The 16,186-nt window shown below is 40.6% G+C and overlaps 1 protein-coding gene across 1 annotated transcript in view; it reads right to left on the bottom strand.

The window, feature by feature from the left end:
• Positions 1 to 16,186, bottom strand: part of CPNE4 (copine 4) — a 244,814-nt gene that overhangs the window by 113,080 nt on the left and 115,548 nt on the right. Inside the window, exon 3 of the mRNA XM_037386063.1 lies at positions 6,441 to 6,620. Coding sequence (XP_037241960.1) covers positions 6,441 to 6,620 — 180 coding nt within the window. The remainder of the gene's footprint in view (positions 1 to 6,440; positions 6,621 to 16,186) is intronic.

Here is a 16,186-nt window from a genome sequence, read left to right as displayed (position 1 = left end):
AATAATGTTATTACAGGAAATGGCTTATCAATAGCATAAAAGGTCTTTGAATTTAATTAGTACGTAGTGCAGCACCCCTTTTAGAATTATGCATAATAATAACTCATTACAATAGCAAACTAAATTTTAAATTGCTTTTCTAAAGACTGCTACATACAAAAAGATGAAGTATATAAAAACAAAGCAGTACACACTGTACAAATAATTCCATTAAATTTGACTGGCAAGATTCATCTAGAACTGAAAACCTTACAGCTTCAGAGACGATGCTGCAATGGCAAACCAAGAGTTTCCTGGGGATAACTGAGGTGTTTAAATGGTTAGGTAAAGTTAGGGAGAGTGCTGTGTTGATGATTGGCTGTGCTCCGAGTCAGCCCTGGTAGAAAATGACATTCATACCTAATAAAGTACATTATTCATCCTACTAATGAACTGAGCAACTTCATTTGGAGGAGATCAAAGGCCAAGTATTTAAAGGTATTTAGATACCTAAGGAGGCATACAGACATCTAATGAGATTCAGGAATTCAAATACCTTGAAAAAACTGGTCCTATTGTCCTTTGCACCACACAAGCAGTCAACAGTCTATTAAACAAATACTCTTATACAGATTACTTCAATTTAATTAAATTCAAGTGTAATCATGGCTCTTTTTGCCTTTCTCCAATTCAAGAGTAAGGGGATTTGCAATGGCTGAAACTAAACTAATAATCAGTCAGCATTTTCAAGTACATAATCTGCTAATTCCATATACTATTAAAAGCACATGAGAAACAATAATATTACTTACTGAGAAGGAGTGTTTTCAATATAATTTTTACACAAAGACATGCATGAAAAACATTAAATCTCTAAATAATACCTGAAAACGTTCTTGGGAGGAAAAAATTACATCTCTGCAGTTTTCTTTACTTGTGCTACTAGCTGAGCAAGTAAGGGAGTTGTGAATTTAACTGTAATTTAACACTTCTGTAAATTAAAGAAACCAAACATAAAATGGAATCACAGATTTGAAAATGATAAAGACCAGCCATGGTAAGTAATGAAATAAAAGCCACGAAGGCTATTCCCAGACTGCAGAGCTGGAATGGTTCACAGCATTTAAGAAATAAGAACTTTACTGGTTCCTATAATTTAATGATGTCGCAGGCATAGCTGAGCAGTAATCAAGAATGTCTGGGCAATTAAAATTTGTTTAGTTCTCATCAGAAAATGATTATTCAATGAAATATTTTTGGTGAGTTTTTAAAGCTCAGGCTGAGACACAAGAAGAAAAGGAGTTCCTAAGCCACCCTCCTGGTACTTAGTTCCTGTGAGGTTAAGAAGTTAACTTTGGCTATTAGAAAGTTTGATCCCTTGATGCGATTTCAATGCTTTGTAAAGTTTATGGAATACAGAACTGAAGAATTCCAACAAGACAGCTTTAGAGAGGCTCATTACACGTGAAGGCACTAACACATAAACAGAAAAGGATTTGGGTTTGGGGTTCTGTTATCCCAGCTGAACCATGAAAATTCGGCTATCAAATTTCTGACAGTACTTGTCCATCTAAAATTCGTTTCTATTGTTTCTGCATGGATAACAAAACCCAGCCCTCTTGACTGAACCCCCCTTCCCCCTAAACAACTATATCCTGCCCTTTGAAACAATCAATCACAGTTTTTGTGAGCAAAAGCCAACAGAAATATAAAACCTCCAGTGATTAGATGAGGGTTCAGTTGGAAGTGATGAGTCTGCGTGAGTGGAGTGCCTGAACATTTTACCTAGGAATGGGGAAGGGGAAAAGGAAAAACAAAAGTGGAAGAGAAGGGGGAGAATTTACTCTGTTAGAGACATCATTTGTAAAGCCAGAATGAAGGATGAACCGATTCATAGCACCTAAAGCAACTATATGAATGCAAGAGGCCACCTTTATATAGTGGTGCCCCAAAATGGCAGTTAAAATATCACTGCTTGCGATTTCACTGCTTATCACTACGAAGATACACGGGTGACTCTGATTGCCAGTGCCTATGCAAAGAACAGCAACTATTTAGAGTGAATCAGAAAGCTAGAAAACTAGTGCGCAGATGCACAGCCTGATGGAGCATCCCAAGCCAGTTCTGTTGCAGTGAAAAGCACAGTGCCAAACCACGCTCCAAAGCATGAGAGCTATCATCTACAGCAGCAGCTTGAAAAGGCTGCTATTATTCCCTTCCTCCCAAAGCAAGCCCAGCTACAGCTAAGTCATCGCTGCTTGTTTTACTTCTGATTTGCATATTCAGACTTTCTTTTACCACTTGAAGGCTACTACAAGTATTTGTAAATATTTCAACGCTACACAAGAGTGAGGGTTCATTATGCCTCTGCTTTTCTCTGGTCTTGCCAGAGGTAGGCAAGCCCTAGGGACAGGAAGCCATTGCTGTTGAGACAGTGGCAAAGCACTGGGACAAAGCCCAGAGAGGCTATAAAGATCTCCATCCTTGGAGACATTCAAAATGGGACTGGACAAGCCCCTGAGCAATCTGCTCTAACCTGTTTTGAGCAGTAGACTGAACTAGAGACTCCCGAGGTCCCTCCTCGCTTAAATTACTTTACAATTTGAACAGGAAGAGCACACATTCCCAAATGTCTATGCTACCTCCTTGCATGGCATTTCAAGTAAATTGCACTAAACTTTCCCTCCAATTTCAGCTTTCGTTAGGCCCACTTGAAACACACACACTGTTCTGTCACAGTTTAGTCTCTGCTTCCAGCCTCACACAGGTTTCTCAACCTTATCTTCTCAAAGTTATTTCATGTGGAATGAGATTATCCAGACTCAGCCTTGAACTCAAGAATTAACAGATTCTGTCAGAACAAGGTGGTTGCATGCTCAAATTCTGATAAGAAATGTCTTCCACGTAGGAATTCTGTGCACAAATACCTAAAATTAGGGTAAAAACTAGAAATGTTAACTTTCCTAGAATTGATCCACTCTTTCTATAGCAATATTTCTAAACAACGTCAAAGGTAAAACCCAAATAACGTTTCACAAACACATTTGGATAAAGGATGCTTCATGCTCTGTTGCATTTTGAAGAATATCACTGTTAAAAAAAAAAAAAAGGTGTCCCATAATATCACAAATACGTTTCAGATTTGGAATAATCTTTGTGATGTTACAAGCACAACACAGTATAGTTTCCTTGCTTAAGTAGCTACCATATGACTACACAGCTTAATTGTTAAAAAAACAGTATTATTAGATGTTAGTCTTATTCAGTTACTTAGAAATTACCTCTAAAATGAAAAATAGTATCATATTTTAAAAATGCAGAGGTTTTAATTATGTGCCTTAACCTACCATTTAACAACGCCAGTTTATTTAAGTAATACAGCATGGATAGCTTAATTGGTTGGAGTATGGTAGATTCTTTGAGGTAAAGATCCTTAAGAAACTCTATTTTATAAACTACATGCAATTGCAGACCATATTTTAAGATTATGCTACTGATTGAGGAAAATTAGTTTGCACTTCCAAATTGAGCACCTTCTCTAGTATTTTAGGGCTTTTTTGATCTCACTATCATTCCATTTGTTAACATTCTGCAATTCGGCACATTACCGAAGAAGCTGGGAAACTGGAATGTAAAATGAGTCTTTCTGAGTGGAAGGAACAGACTTTCAGTACTTTAAAACAGACCAAAAAATTTCCACAAAAAACCTTGCACTAAACCTTCTCCCCCTCAAACCCTTCAAGAGATAATCTGCTGTTATTTTCTTTGAAAGGGCAACTTTTGAGCATGATGGACAAAAGAAACTACTTTAAGGAAATGTCTCTATTTAGCACATTGACATTTTCTTAATTACACTCAGCAGGTATCTATCCACAACCACTTGTTCTATAATGTGTTTAAATACTGTGGCATATGGAATTCCCCTTGATGCATCTACTCTTCAAATCCAGTTATAACTGACTGCATGCCAGGATGCTGCTAACCACAGTATTTACCAGTAGAGGCACAGAATTGGATTGCCCTGGCAAGAGCAGAAGAAATAAATCTTGCTGAATATCCAGAGGGATGTCACTAGACAGTGTACATTCAGTATCTAACAGCCTACAAGTCACTCCCTTGGGACATAGGTTTATTATACTATAAAGGTTATTAAACTACTACTACCAATACTAATAAAAGTATTAAACTACTAGTAATGACACCTTCTGAAAGAACACATTTCTCCATTGTTCACATCCAACACTCCAAATTTTCAATAAGCTTGTATCTATCAGGTAGGCTACATGTAGGACTTAGATAGATCAGAAGAAACAGAAAACTCACTTTCCTCTGTCAGCTTACTGTATAACCATGCTATCGCCTTCCCCAGCACTTATTATTCCTACTGATTTTGTTTTAGGTAGGAGTATTACATGATTCTGGCAAAAATGCAGGTTTACTACACATCTAAATGATGATCTACAAACAGGTACGGGTAGCAGCGAATCTCTTATAGACCAACTATTACCTAGAAGAGAGCAACAGAAGTTGGCACATTTATGGTGGAGAGGGAACCAGTCTTTCAGACTATGCGTAAAAATCTACAGCCTTCCTACATGTATCAGGTAAGACCTACTTGCAATGGGAAAGTGAATTGATAGGCAGGCACATACTCACACAAAATCATGTTTTATTCAGGCATTCAAGTGAGGCAGAGCAACAAAATCATGTCAAAATTATCTCAAGAAAAGCCACGGCCCTATTACCATTATTTAAAAAATGCAGTAACTACACTGAAGAGTTAAGCTTACGTGTAAACTCCTATTGTACAGCCTGTACTGCAGGATTTTCAATGCTGGATTTCTCATAATGGCTTTGCTTGGACTGCAATTCCAGTGTTAACATTTTTGGGTTTTAAATCAATTGAGGAATTATGTAAAGTTAAAAAACTAGAGGGGGGGGGGGAAACCCCATCAAAAAAGTCTAAATATGAGATCAGAGTCCTCAAGGCTACAATACTGTGAACAGATTTCACACTGTTATTATTTTTTCTTGGTTACCATTAAAATTACACTGCAACCAACCCAGCTGTGTGCTATTTATAGAGATCAAATCATTATAAAGACATTTATGCTACAGGCAGCAGCAATGACTTTTTTTCCTCCTCCTTTTTCAAGCCAATTAAGCAAGAACACTGTAATAGCTTCTTTCTTTTGTTTCTCATTCTCCTTGGTGTTATAGAATAGCTTATTTTCATTAAGGCCACAAGAAGTCTGTCAAAAAAACCAGACTTTATATGCACTTTAAATATCCTAAATACCAGTATCTTCATGTTGAGCTTTCAATTTAGTAAATACATCTATTTCATATTAATTCTCTCACTGAGAGGACTTTTCTTCTTTCAGTGGCTTTGGGAAGAAAAATAAAGGGATTCATGTGCAGTAAGGCTGAGGGAGCAACAACAAAAGGTGCGAAAATAGGAAACAAAAGCTTTGCAGCACCTTCCATGCCAAGCTACCATGTTCAGGGTACAAATTTACGTGGAAACACCTCAAGGGATAATCTAAATGAAAGCACTGCCTGTCTCATCACACGAGCTACCACAGAATGGAGAGCAAATTCACACTCAGCTCAGTGAAACTGAGACCATCCTTGGCATTGCCATTATGGACAGAGCCAAGATCTGTGTTATGAGATCCTGCATAACAAGAAGTCTGCCAGTCAGAAATAAACTGTGATACCTGGGACACTGTAGTGTGCTACCAGTCAACAATACAGGATTTCACTGCAGACCTGGCTCTGACAAGCTCTAGATATTGATCCTGTGGGTAGGACTCATCACCCTTAAATTTAGTCATCTAAAAAGTTAGGTATCTACTCTAAGCCAGCTGTCTAGACCCTCTTTGATATCTGATGAGGAAAGACAAGCATCTCCTCAAGGCAATTTATTGTAATCTATGATGGGTGTTCAGGTGGGATGAATCAACTCTTGGAACTGTCTGTTTCTCTCCACTGAACTAAAGATGGAAATCAGAAGAGTAACTTAATCTAGACACCTAACTTTTGAATGACTGAGAGTCAGGGAAATGAATCCAACCCTATCACTCTATTTGCCACATCAGCAGGCACGACTTCCTGTGAAAAAAAGTGTATTTGTAAGCATTCCTCAGACTTGGAACTTGCTTTAAATCCCATAAAATGTTAGGAACAGTAACTATCTCCCAAATCAGTCTAATGAACCTGGTCTCTTACTGCACAAGGCCAAACACTGACACTCAGTTTCCTACAACACTGTCTGACTTGAAGCTATACTACAGTAGTAAATCAAACCAGTATAAGTTTTTAATTATTCTGTTCAAAGTACTGATTAATAATTTTGTCATGAATGACAAATCTCACCCACCAGCCATTTAACAAAGCGATATATTTCAGATACATACAAAAGATGAATGACAAGGGGCAAAAATGGCAGCGATACCTACCTGTCCAAGAGTGCACTCCATGCCACCAAGAAAATCTGCTTCCTTCAGCCCATTGTGATTGCTGCTAATGTCATGGACTTCAAAACGCAACCTCTGCACCTCTTCAAAATAGAAGTCCACCGTGAACAGCTTGGAGAAAATGGGATTTATACAGGTTCGAATCACTTCTGTCCTGTCAACCTGCCAAACAGAAAAGAGGTCATATGAGTGGTTTCTTTTTCTACCAGTGACGGAATACAACGAGCTCCTCAAATACAGTTTGCTCATTTATCAGGACTGACATCTGTGACTGTGGCCATGAACACTACTATTTGTATGGGCAGCTGCTTCCATGTTTGTGCAGGGCTGGCCACATGCACAAGGTAAGGCCAGCTTCCCTGGTCTCTCCCTTCTAACAAGTCTTTTGGTAGACATTGGTAGGAATATGGGGCACAGTCTGCAGCCTCCTCTGCAGGGTGAGCAATGACTGCTCCCCATTGGGTGTACTAGATCAGTTAGGTGTCAGAGTCAGGAGCTGCACATAGGCAAAATGAACATCTTGTGCTAGACTAATAGCTGGGAAATCAACTATAGAATAACTACAGAATTTACATCTCCAGCAGCACCCATCCATCACTACAGAACAGCAGAGCAATACAGTTTTTTTCAAATTAAATGGAAAAGCAAGCAAATCCCCCAGTAATTACTCATTTTAGACAACTTGCATGATTAAGGAGAGGAGAATTAGATCCACAGCAAACAACTTTTCTTAAAAATATATCTATTTTTCCACATCGCTAACTTGCATTACAAGAATTTGATGGGTTATACGCTACTTATCCTACTTATCCCTACCTCTGAGCCTTACAACTGCTAAAGAAACACCATCAAATCAAAATTGCTATTTATTCAAGAAAGTATTCATAGAATACTTTCCAGTTCTCCCAAAACGTAGTACTTGGTTTTTGAAGTAGGCTTTTGCTGCTTTTCATTATGATGCATTATTGGTGACAGCATAAGCAATGAAGCGATTTCCTTTTTTCCACTCTCTTTGCTCTGGCACAGAAAAAAAACCCTAATAATTCTGTGAGATTAAAGGAACTGATCCTAAAATGAAGTAGGACTTGGGCACATCAGTCACTAGACAGGAGGTAGCTGGTGTGCCATGGAACAGACAAATCAAATTGCTCAGAGGAAGAGTGATGAGATCCTTTGCCTGATTCCTGATCAGGAACATCTGTTGTGCAAAAAATGACAGCCACTTGCTTCACTTTTCAGGGTTTGTAATGCATTAGCCTTACTTGTAGTTATCGGCAAGGACACAAAGAGTCAAGCAAATCAAAAGCAGAGGGGAAAAAATGAGCATTTCCTGGTAGCACATACTTATTTTAGTGCTCATCAAAGATGTCAGATTGACAACTCTAACAGCTGAAAACTTTTAGCTAATCACCAAACAGATGCTACCAGTCATTGAACAGATGCAAACCAGTGTTGCCATTGCTGTCTTCTCACACAGCTGTGTCAATGTGCTTTGACTATGCCAAGACAAGACTGTCACAAGAAGGAAAGCAGCCTTACTTACGAATTCAATTCTTAATCTCTTTGCTTAGACTAGCTAAAAATGATGGTTCTGGTAACAGTGATGCAAAGCATGAGAATAACGTAAGTGGGAAAGGATATCGGCTACCTTCATTCAGGTCCTTAGCCTATCTCAAAATTTTTTTGATCTCCTCTTGCAATCAATGTGACTTGAAATCACCATTACTGCTAAAACATGAAATATTCCTTATGTCAGATGACCAGTCATTTAAATAGGATCTCCATGAGATCTAAGTGGAAAGTGATTTATTCCAACCACTTGCAGAAGAATGGTCACCTCATGAAATAGTGCATCAGCAGATCCAATAATCAACACATTTAAATGATCAGTTTGAAGTCTTTCTTGATAGCCATAGCAATCTCCTAAACTCATTCCTTGTAAGTATATAAAGTGTTAATTTAATGGTGTCATTTTAATTGCTTCATTGGTACAGCAGATGTCCTCAGGCAGTAACTGAATTTTCTCTGTTTACCGTTTCTCCTCATCTCTACCCTGCTGCTGGAATGTGGGGAAAGGGTTCTCCATTGCAAAATGCAGCAGGATCTACACTTGTGCTCAACACAGGTTAAATATGTGACTACTCAAAGGAGTAAAGTGCCTGAAAATGGAGGCACAGGTCTGCACACAGGGATGTTAAGAATTTCAGTCTCACATAGCAGTAAGACACTTGGCTTTTTCCAGCCTGTGACTGACTGACATTCTTTCATTGACAGACACGGTATTGAAATACAACCATTTCACTGAATTTCCCCAGTCTTCCCACATTATTGAAATAATGCATCAATCCAGCACGTCAAAGCATGGGATTGCATGGAAAAATCTATGTCAAAAGAAGCAATGCCAGCAGCTACACAAGCAATACACAATTCTTCAGCAGCATGCTGTTATCATTAGCCTTAGTGTACCTTGTCTCCCATCTGCTTTGTCAGTGTATTTCAGCTGCCCTGTTCTTTGGCTAGAAAGTCTGGCAGGTCTTCAGCAAGGGAAGCCCAGCTCCATTCCCTTGCTTTGACTACTGTGCAGCAGTGCTAAGCACTGATAACCAGCTTGAGTGACTCATGACAAAGCAGCAGTGGTGAACAGAACAGTTCAATAAATTCAGTAACTCTCACAGAAGACTCTAGGTTAAGAGATGCTATATAAACACAAGATATAATCTCCATTTGACTTCTGCCACTTATTAGAGGCTGTTCTTTCTCAGGTATTCCTGCTTTCATAGTCAACTGCAAAGCCTTAACACTCTCTTTAGAAATGCTGGATGAGTGTGAAACCTTAATGAAAACTGGTGAGAATACTATTGCTAGGTGCAGTTCCATGCCACTAATCATCAAGGAGGTCATGATCTACAGTGCCGCAGACACTTAAAAAAAAAAAAAAAGGCTGACTTGTCATTGGCCACAACAACTTATCCAATACCTGCGGGATCCATTTCATGTCATCCATGCGTCATGTTCCATACATACTAACCTGAAACGCAGGTCCATAGCAGTCTGACACAATGTTGACCCCATGCTGTATGTCCTTAATCCTGTCACCCAAAATCAGTAACAGTACTTCTACTTGCATGGACGATGAAGGCTCAAACACTTAAAGAAAACACTATTTAGCTTTGCCTAGCCTCACCAACTGAACATTCAGAGTTAGAACTTCTCAGCTTGAACGAGCTCCCAAACACAAAGAAGGACACCAGCAACCACATAAAACTTCCATTACTTTTGGGAAGACAGCTTTTGAGACCAACAACAGCATGTTATAAGCAAGTAGAACTTACACTTTGGGTCTTGTTACAGAAAACACCAAACTCTTGGGCAACCTAATCCTGAAGGCAGGTAGATTTCTCAACAGGACGTGGACAGGGGTCATGCCCACAGCTTTAGGATTTGCTGATGCCTGACATATGAGCCATCTGTTATTTCTAGACTTTGCTAGAACAAGGAATTTCTCCAATCTATTAAAGCAAAACTAATTTTCAAAAGAAACAATTGACAGCTACATGCATCTTTGGGCCGTGTCAACAGTTAAAGATGACCTTAAAAAGATCAGTGCTTCAGCTGACACCACAATCTGAACATCTGTTTTGTGGTACAGCTTTACCTGCACTTTCCCTTCAAGGACAATTTATACAGAGAATAGGACTTGCATCTTCACCTCCTGGGACGGAATCACGCTGCTTTCCCTCTTCATCTCTTTAGGCCCTTGTCACTCCACAGAAGGTGGCACCCTGCTGAGCAGCCAGGATTACTTGGCAGGCCCATCTGGATGCAGCCACCCTGTGAGCTTCCCCTTGGGGAACTGTGAATGACATACAAACACCAAAGCAGGCCTCCACAGTGTAAAGCATCATCTCAACAGCAAAAATTAAAATACAGTGAAGAAAAGGTCTGCTTGCTTTGGACTTTCTGAATCCTCTTGTGAAACCCAGAGGAAGCTGGAAGCTGGGTTTGAAAGTTTTCTTCTCTCTGTGCTGCTCACTGTGGATGGACAGTTAGTAGAAATGTTTGCCTCCTTTCCTGTCGGCCCACCATCACTGCCGAAGAACTGCAAAGCCACCCTTACAGTCAGATAGCGTCAAATCAAAGGAAGCTCAAAAGACAGACGAACAGATACTAAAATTCAGCCTTCTTATGCAGTCTGCATGATTCATCTGTGAGCTTATGAAAAGCAGTGAGCTTTGTGGAACTGTGATAAACACGGTAATTTCAGTGAGGAAACAATTCTTCATCCTAGCTAAAATTTCACTGACAAAGAAGTAATTCAATGGTTAAAGTACAGACTGAGGATCTCCTCCACATCTTCCACCATTAGCTGAAAAGTGAGGGTGAGGAAAAACAACCAGCCTGAGAGGGATTTTTTTCTTCTTCTTCTATCAAATTTAAATGAAGTATAAGCTATTACATATATATGTATGAACAAGGATTGGGTAGGAGCTTACTGTCACCTTGTAGCTCAGGCTTTCAAATGATCATAACCACAGCTTTGTCAGCATGCCTTTGGGAACCAAGGAAACAGAGAATTACCTACAGGACCTAAAGCTCTGCATCTCAAGACCATGCTTTAGCATTTAGCACAGATCAGCTGTGTGGAGAACTCAAGTGTCTCACACAGATAACTGGTACCTGCTCTCCACTCTGTTTCCAGCAAACACGTAACTAGCACAAAAGCAACATATTTTCAGTGGATGTTACTTGACATCTTTGAGGTGAGAGCAGCCAAGAGTGAAAGGACTGTGGAGAATTCACTGTCTTCTCAACAAAAGGACAATTATTTTGGGGAAATTTTAATCAGGCTCATGAAATACCATGGAAATGATATATTCAATAATGATACAGCTGTCTCATGAACTGAGGAAAATCTTTGGTCTACAGAACTATGGTCTGAAAATTCATCCTGCTGCTGCATTTCCTGTAAAAAAATAGTTGGAAAACCATAAATATGCAAATTCTATTAAATAGAGAGCAGGTGCTGCTATTCAGCCCAAAGCATGTTTTTTTGTGGCTGTTACGTTTTTAGCAAGTTCTTAGTTCAACAAATAAACCCACTGTTCCCTATACATTTTACAGCCCAACAATGAAAAACCAACAGTCTGTATTTTCAGTAGAAGTCATTATAAAATGCTGACTAAATCTATACGAATCACATTTGTCAGCTGAGATGACAAAAAGTACAGAAGCAAAGGGTAGCATTGTTTTTAGGTCATCTGAATTTTAACAAGACTGAAAATTTCCATGATACACTACCTTACGTGAAAATTTGACACCAAGCAGAAAGCAATTTACACTTTGCTTGGTGACTCCTGAGGAAGTTACTAATAATTATTTTTATTATTAAAAGTGCTTTCACACCATCACATCTCTATCCCACAAATGAAAAGTCATTGCAAACGTCACCATAATTTATAGCCCTTGTTTTCAGTTTAATTGATGATTAAAAACAGTGAAAACAAACCCGTAAACCAAGTCTTTAACTCTTTTTAGGCTGTAAAGCTCAAAGCTAAGCACAATCTTGCCAATGTTGGCAAAAACCTTTTGCCCACAGGTTGGCTGGAAGAGAAGCATTTAATTCCTGGAAATTATGGGCTTTATGGAAATTATCTGCAAGTAGTTTCTTTTATTTATGTGACATAAATATTAGATAGCTTGTAAACCTCCCAGTCACAACCATGAAGATCTGCTTCCAAGCGCTGTAAAGACAAATACATAGAAACAGCCCAGGCTTTAAGGGGTTCCAGTCTGAACAACTGGAATTACAGTACAACAAGCATTATTATTTCTTAGTTGAAAAGTTCTTCATTAAGAAAGCCCAGTTGTCTGTTCAGGGCCACTGACTGTCCTCTGCTTAATTACTTTTACTGTCTCAGTTACTTTCCATTGTTCTGAAGCACGAAGCAGATAATTTATAATATATACTATGTATAAATTCTTTGAAAAGTTCCTGGATGGAGTTAGCCTTATATGCTTGAAAAGACGAGAGAAATATGATTGTTGATAGGTATTTGCATGTAGTTTCTCTCATCTACTCAGTAACAAAATATGATACAGTTAAGTAGCCTCTGCACAGATGGGCACTCAATATTTGCACTTTAAGACTTACACCGATCCTTGGCAGACTCCCAGCAACTACAGATTTATGTCTACATCCGAGCAACTCCCAGCTCTCACAGTTAGAAAACCTGCAAAAATCTGTGGGTGCAATAACCGCTAACTACTAGTGGCAGGCAAATCTTGGTAACGTTGTTCACAAGCTGAACAGGGAGATCGTTTCAGCTGGGGTGGGAAAGAGTGATGCTCAGTCCCCAGTGTGAAGAAAGCAGGACCTAAACCGGTTGGGAACCCTTGTGCCAAGGGAAACCCCAGTCTCCTGGAACAAAAGGCATCTCTGGGGAAGCTACAACTCCCCTTTAGCTTTAGGACCATGTGCAGTTGTCATCATCAACCTCCTTGGTAAGTCTAAGCTTTCTAGGTTGCATAAAGATACTGGAAAGTATAAAAAGGTATCCCTCCTACTCTCACTGTCGTTTAGGAAAGCTCAAATATGTGAGAAAAAAGTGCAAGTGCTCAACTAATGCATTAATGCATCGTCACCCTGTCCCTGAATGCACTAGATACCTGCTTTGTTTCACTTTCTTCTCCTGTGGGAAGAAAGACACTCATTTCTTTCAAATAGTTCTGGGAGTCAGAGGACACCCAGTCTTCTCAGCCTCGTGTCAGGAAAACCACATCTTTCGGGCTGGAGTGGGAACCCTTAGTCACTGTACGGACTGCAATGAAAGCAAACAGATTAAAATTGTTACTTTCTTGGGAAGACTTTCATGTAATCCCCTCGGATCTCTAATTGCTTTCCTGATAACATTGCTGATGGAACCCCATCTGCATTTGTCAGTGCTGGCAGACCTGTTGTGCCCTGATTCTGTGACAGTTTTAGCTGGATGATGCTGACACAATCTGAGTGGATTCTCACCCACTATTTCTTACCAACAACAGTTTTTAAAAAGCCCTCCCAAATAACAAAATAAAACCAACACATTCTTTATAAAACAAAAGAACTGATAAGCTCAACCGGCCTAAGGCCAAAGCACCTAGCACATGTGGTTAACCACAGGGGATGAGCCCTGCTTGTTGTGTCCCTGTAAGAACAGAGATGGTCAGGCATTTTCCAGGGAAAGAGCACATCACTGGAACATCAGCTTAGGCTGAACAAGAAGTTTGGAGGCTTTGTCGGCCACAGAGGTTTGATGAAACTTTTGCCTGGAAGGCTTTGAAAACAACCCTGCTGCTTGTCCTGGACATCAGAGGCTCAGACCAAGGTCTCTGCTTCATCTGATTCAGACCAGAAACACTGACTTTGGTCCCTTGCACCACTGGGGACCATCTTAGCCACCAGGCTACTGGCTATTTCACGTGGCTCCCTCTGCATTCTCCATCAATTATAAAACACCCACTGTCCCAGAGAAGCAGACTGCAACCGCATCCATGAACGCAGTGCCACAGGGCTGGTGGCGGGGGAGCGCCGGCCAACCCCCAGCACCGGTGTCAGTCCCACCACACGGTGCTTAAGGCCAGGAAGGGCCACCAGGAGCCCGGCACAGCAGTGCCTCTGGCTCACACCGTGCTCCTGTACAGCGGAGCCCCAGCTGCCAAATGTACGCACACACCGCAGCGGCTAATCCCCGGCCTGGCCTGGCCTCTGGAGCTAGTCACTGTCTCACCTGGCTGCGGGCGCTGCGCTGACTCTTCCTCTGCTGGCTCGTTACGGGGAAGCACCGAAGGGCAGAGGGGTCGCTGAGCTGCTGAATTGAGACCAGCTCCCCGAGGAAGCTCCTCTCCTGCAGAGGGGGAAACTCCAGACTGTGCCATCTGCAAAGGCTTTCACTTACTGCCTGGCCAGTCCAGGCTCAGGGATGGCAAGGAAAACGTGTGCCAATTTTAATTTGCCTCCTGTGAATTAGGATTTGGCATAAAACATGGAACAGCAAAGAACTCCAGCCCTAAAATTTTAACTGAGGACAAACATGAACACTGCAGCTTCTCTGAGCCTAATTGCAGCACTTCTTCAGTAGGTAAAAACTGTAAAACACGAGGCTTTTTCCTATCTGTTGACCTTGGGTTATAAAGGACAATACTCCTTGCACCAGCTGCTGCACTGTGAATATTCAAGCCAGTTTTGAAGAGCCAGCTGCAGTGAACCTGAAAAGCACAATGTCTCTTTATAGAGTACATCATTAACACAGCATAAATTAAGGTCTTTCCAATGAAAAATGATTAAGAGGACTGAACACTGAGGGGACCATGATAACACAGTGAGATAGCACTACCTGTTTTTTCTAGAAGATATTTTACATTTTCTTACATTTAATATGGAACACTTGTAATTTTGAATTTTTGTGTTTAATATTTTGAGTCCTGCTAGAGATCAGAAGAAGTCTGAAGGGAGACCATCGCTTCAGGTAAGCATAAAAGACTGAAGCAACTTCTTTACAAGCAAACTGAACTTCCTGCAAAGCAGCACAAGGATTTTATCTGACCTGGAGCCTCAAGGGTGGGCTCCCCTGGGTGCTCAGGCATCACTTTGGTCCCTGCTATCACTGCCCTGTGTAGTCTCATGCCTCAGCATAGAGGATTGTGCAAGCTCTTTCATCTGTATTCCTGCTTAAATCACAAAGTTGTCTTCATAATTAGCTATGAGGTATCACTCAGAATGACCTAACACAATACCCTCTCAGGCATCCAAAAATATAGGCTTGCATTGCCGAATAACTAGTTGCTTTAAAGCCTTGACTTTTAAAACAAATTTTATTATTTTTTCTAACTTGAGGTACACACAGTACTTTGGAGCATAGTATCAATCTGTGAGACGGAGCCAGCACTCCAAAACAGGAGCTACCACTCAGTGTAAATGGTATGCTAGACCTTTGATGCTCTTCATCAGCTGAGGGAAGGTTGTGGCTCCATCTTCCTATAGGAGCCTCCATGTTGATGACATGCTGTGATCATAGTGTCATTAACACAAGATTTTCCAAAGGTGCCTGGGGACCCCTCCCTTTTAACCTCCAAAATCTGTTTGCTCCCCTCCCAGAAGTGCTTTGAGCAGATTTCTGTTCAAAGTGAATTGCCATTCTCCCTCTGATTCTACTGCCAGTTGCCATATACAGCAAATTACAGCAGCTCAAGAGCTACCTTTCTGCATTAACACCTGGCCAAAATGGATGAGCATGACTTGAAGTTTAAAAAAAAAAGACTTGAGCTGGCCCACATTCAATCCCCTGGTGAGAAAGCCCAGCCCTGAGGCTCCCTTTGCACAAGGCCAGCAGCTGCAGGAGGTGATATTTTGGAGGCCACCCCTTCCAATGTACCCGTGGCCATGGACGGAGCTGTGTTTTGGAGCAGGCAGCAATAAGAGCGCTGCATGCTTGTCTGCACCAGCTTACCTCCTGCAGAGTCATTACAGAGAGACAAGCAATGATCATGCTACTCCTGCTAGAGGGTTCAGACAGTAAATGGAATTACGTCAAAGCCCTTTCTCTTACTCTGGTAAGACCTTCAGAGCCTTAACAAACATATATAAAATTGTCAGCTATAGACACTTTGGTATTAGAGAGAGCTTCTGCTGAGGTAGTCAACACATCCTGACCCAGCCGTAAGTACCACAAATAGAAATCATTCAGTGGGAG

Source organism: Falco rusticolus, chromosome 4, assembly GCF_015220075.1.
Source record: "Falco rusticolus isolate bFalRus1 chromosome 4, bFalRus1.pri, whole genome shotgun sequence".
In the NCBI taxonomy this organism is placed as follows: Eukaryota; Metazoa; Chordata; class Aves; order Falconiformes; family Falconidae; genus Falco; species Falco rusticolus.
The sequence above is the reverse complement of the archived record's forward strand: the minus strand, read 5'-3'. Positions and strand labels throughout refer to the sequence as shown.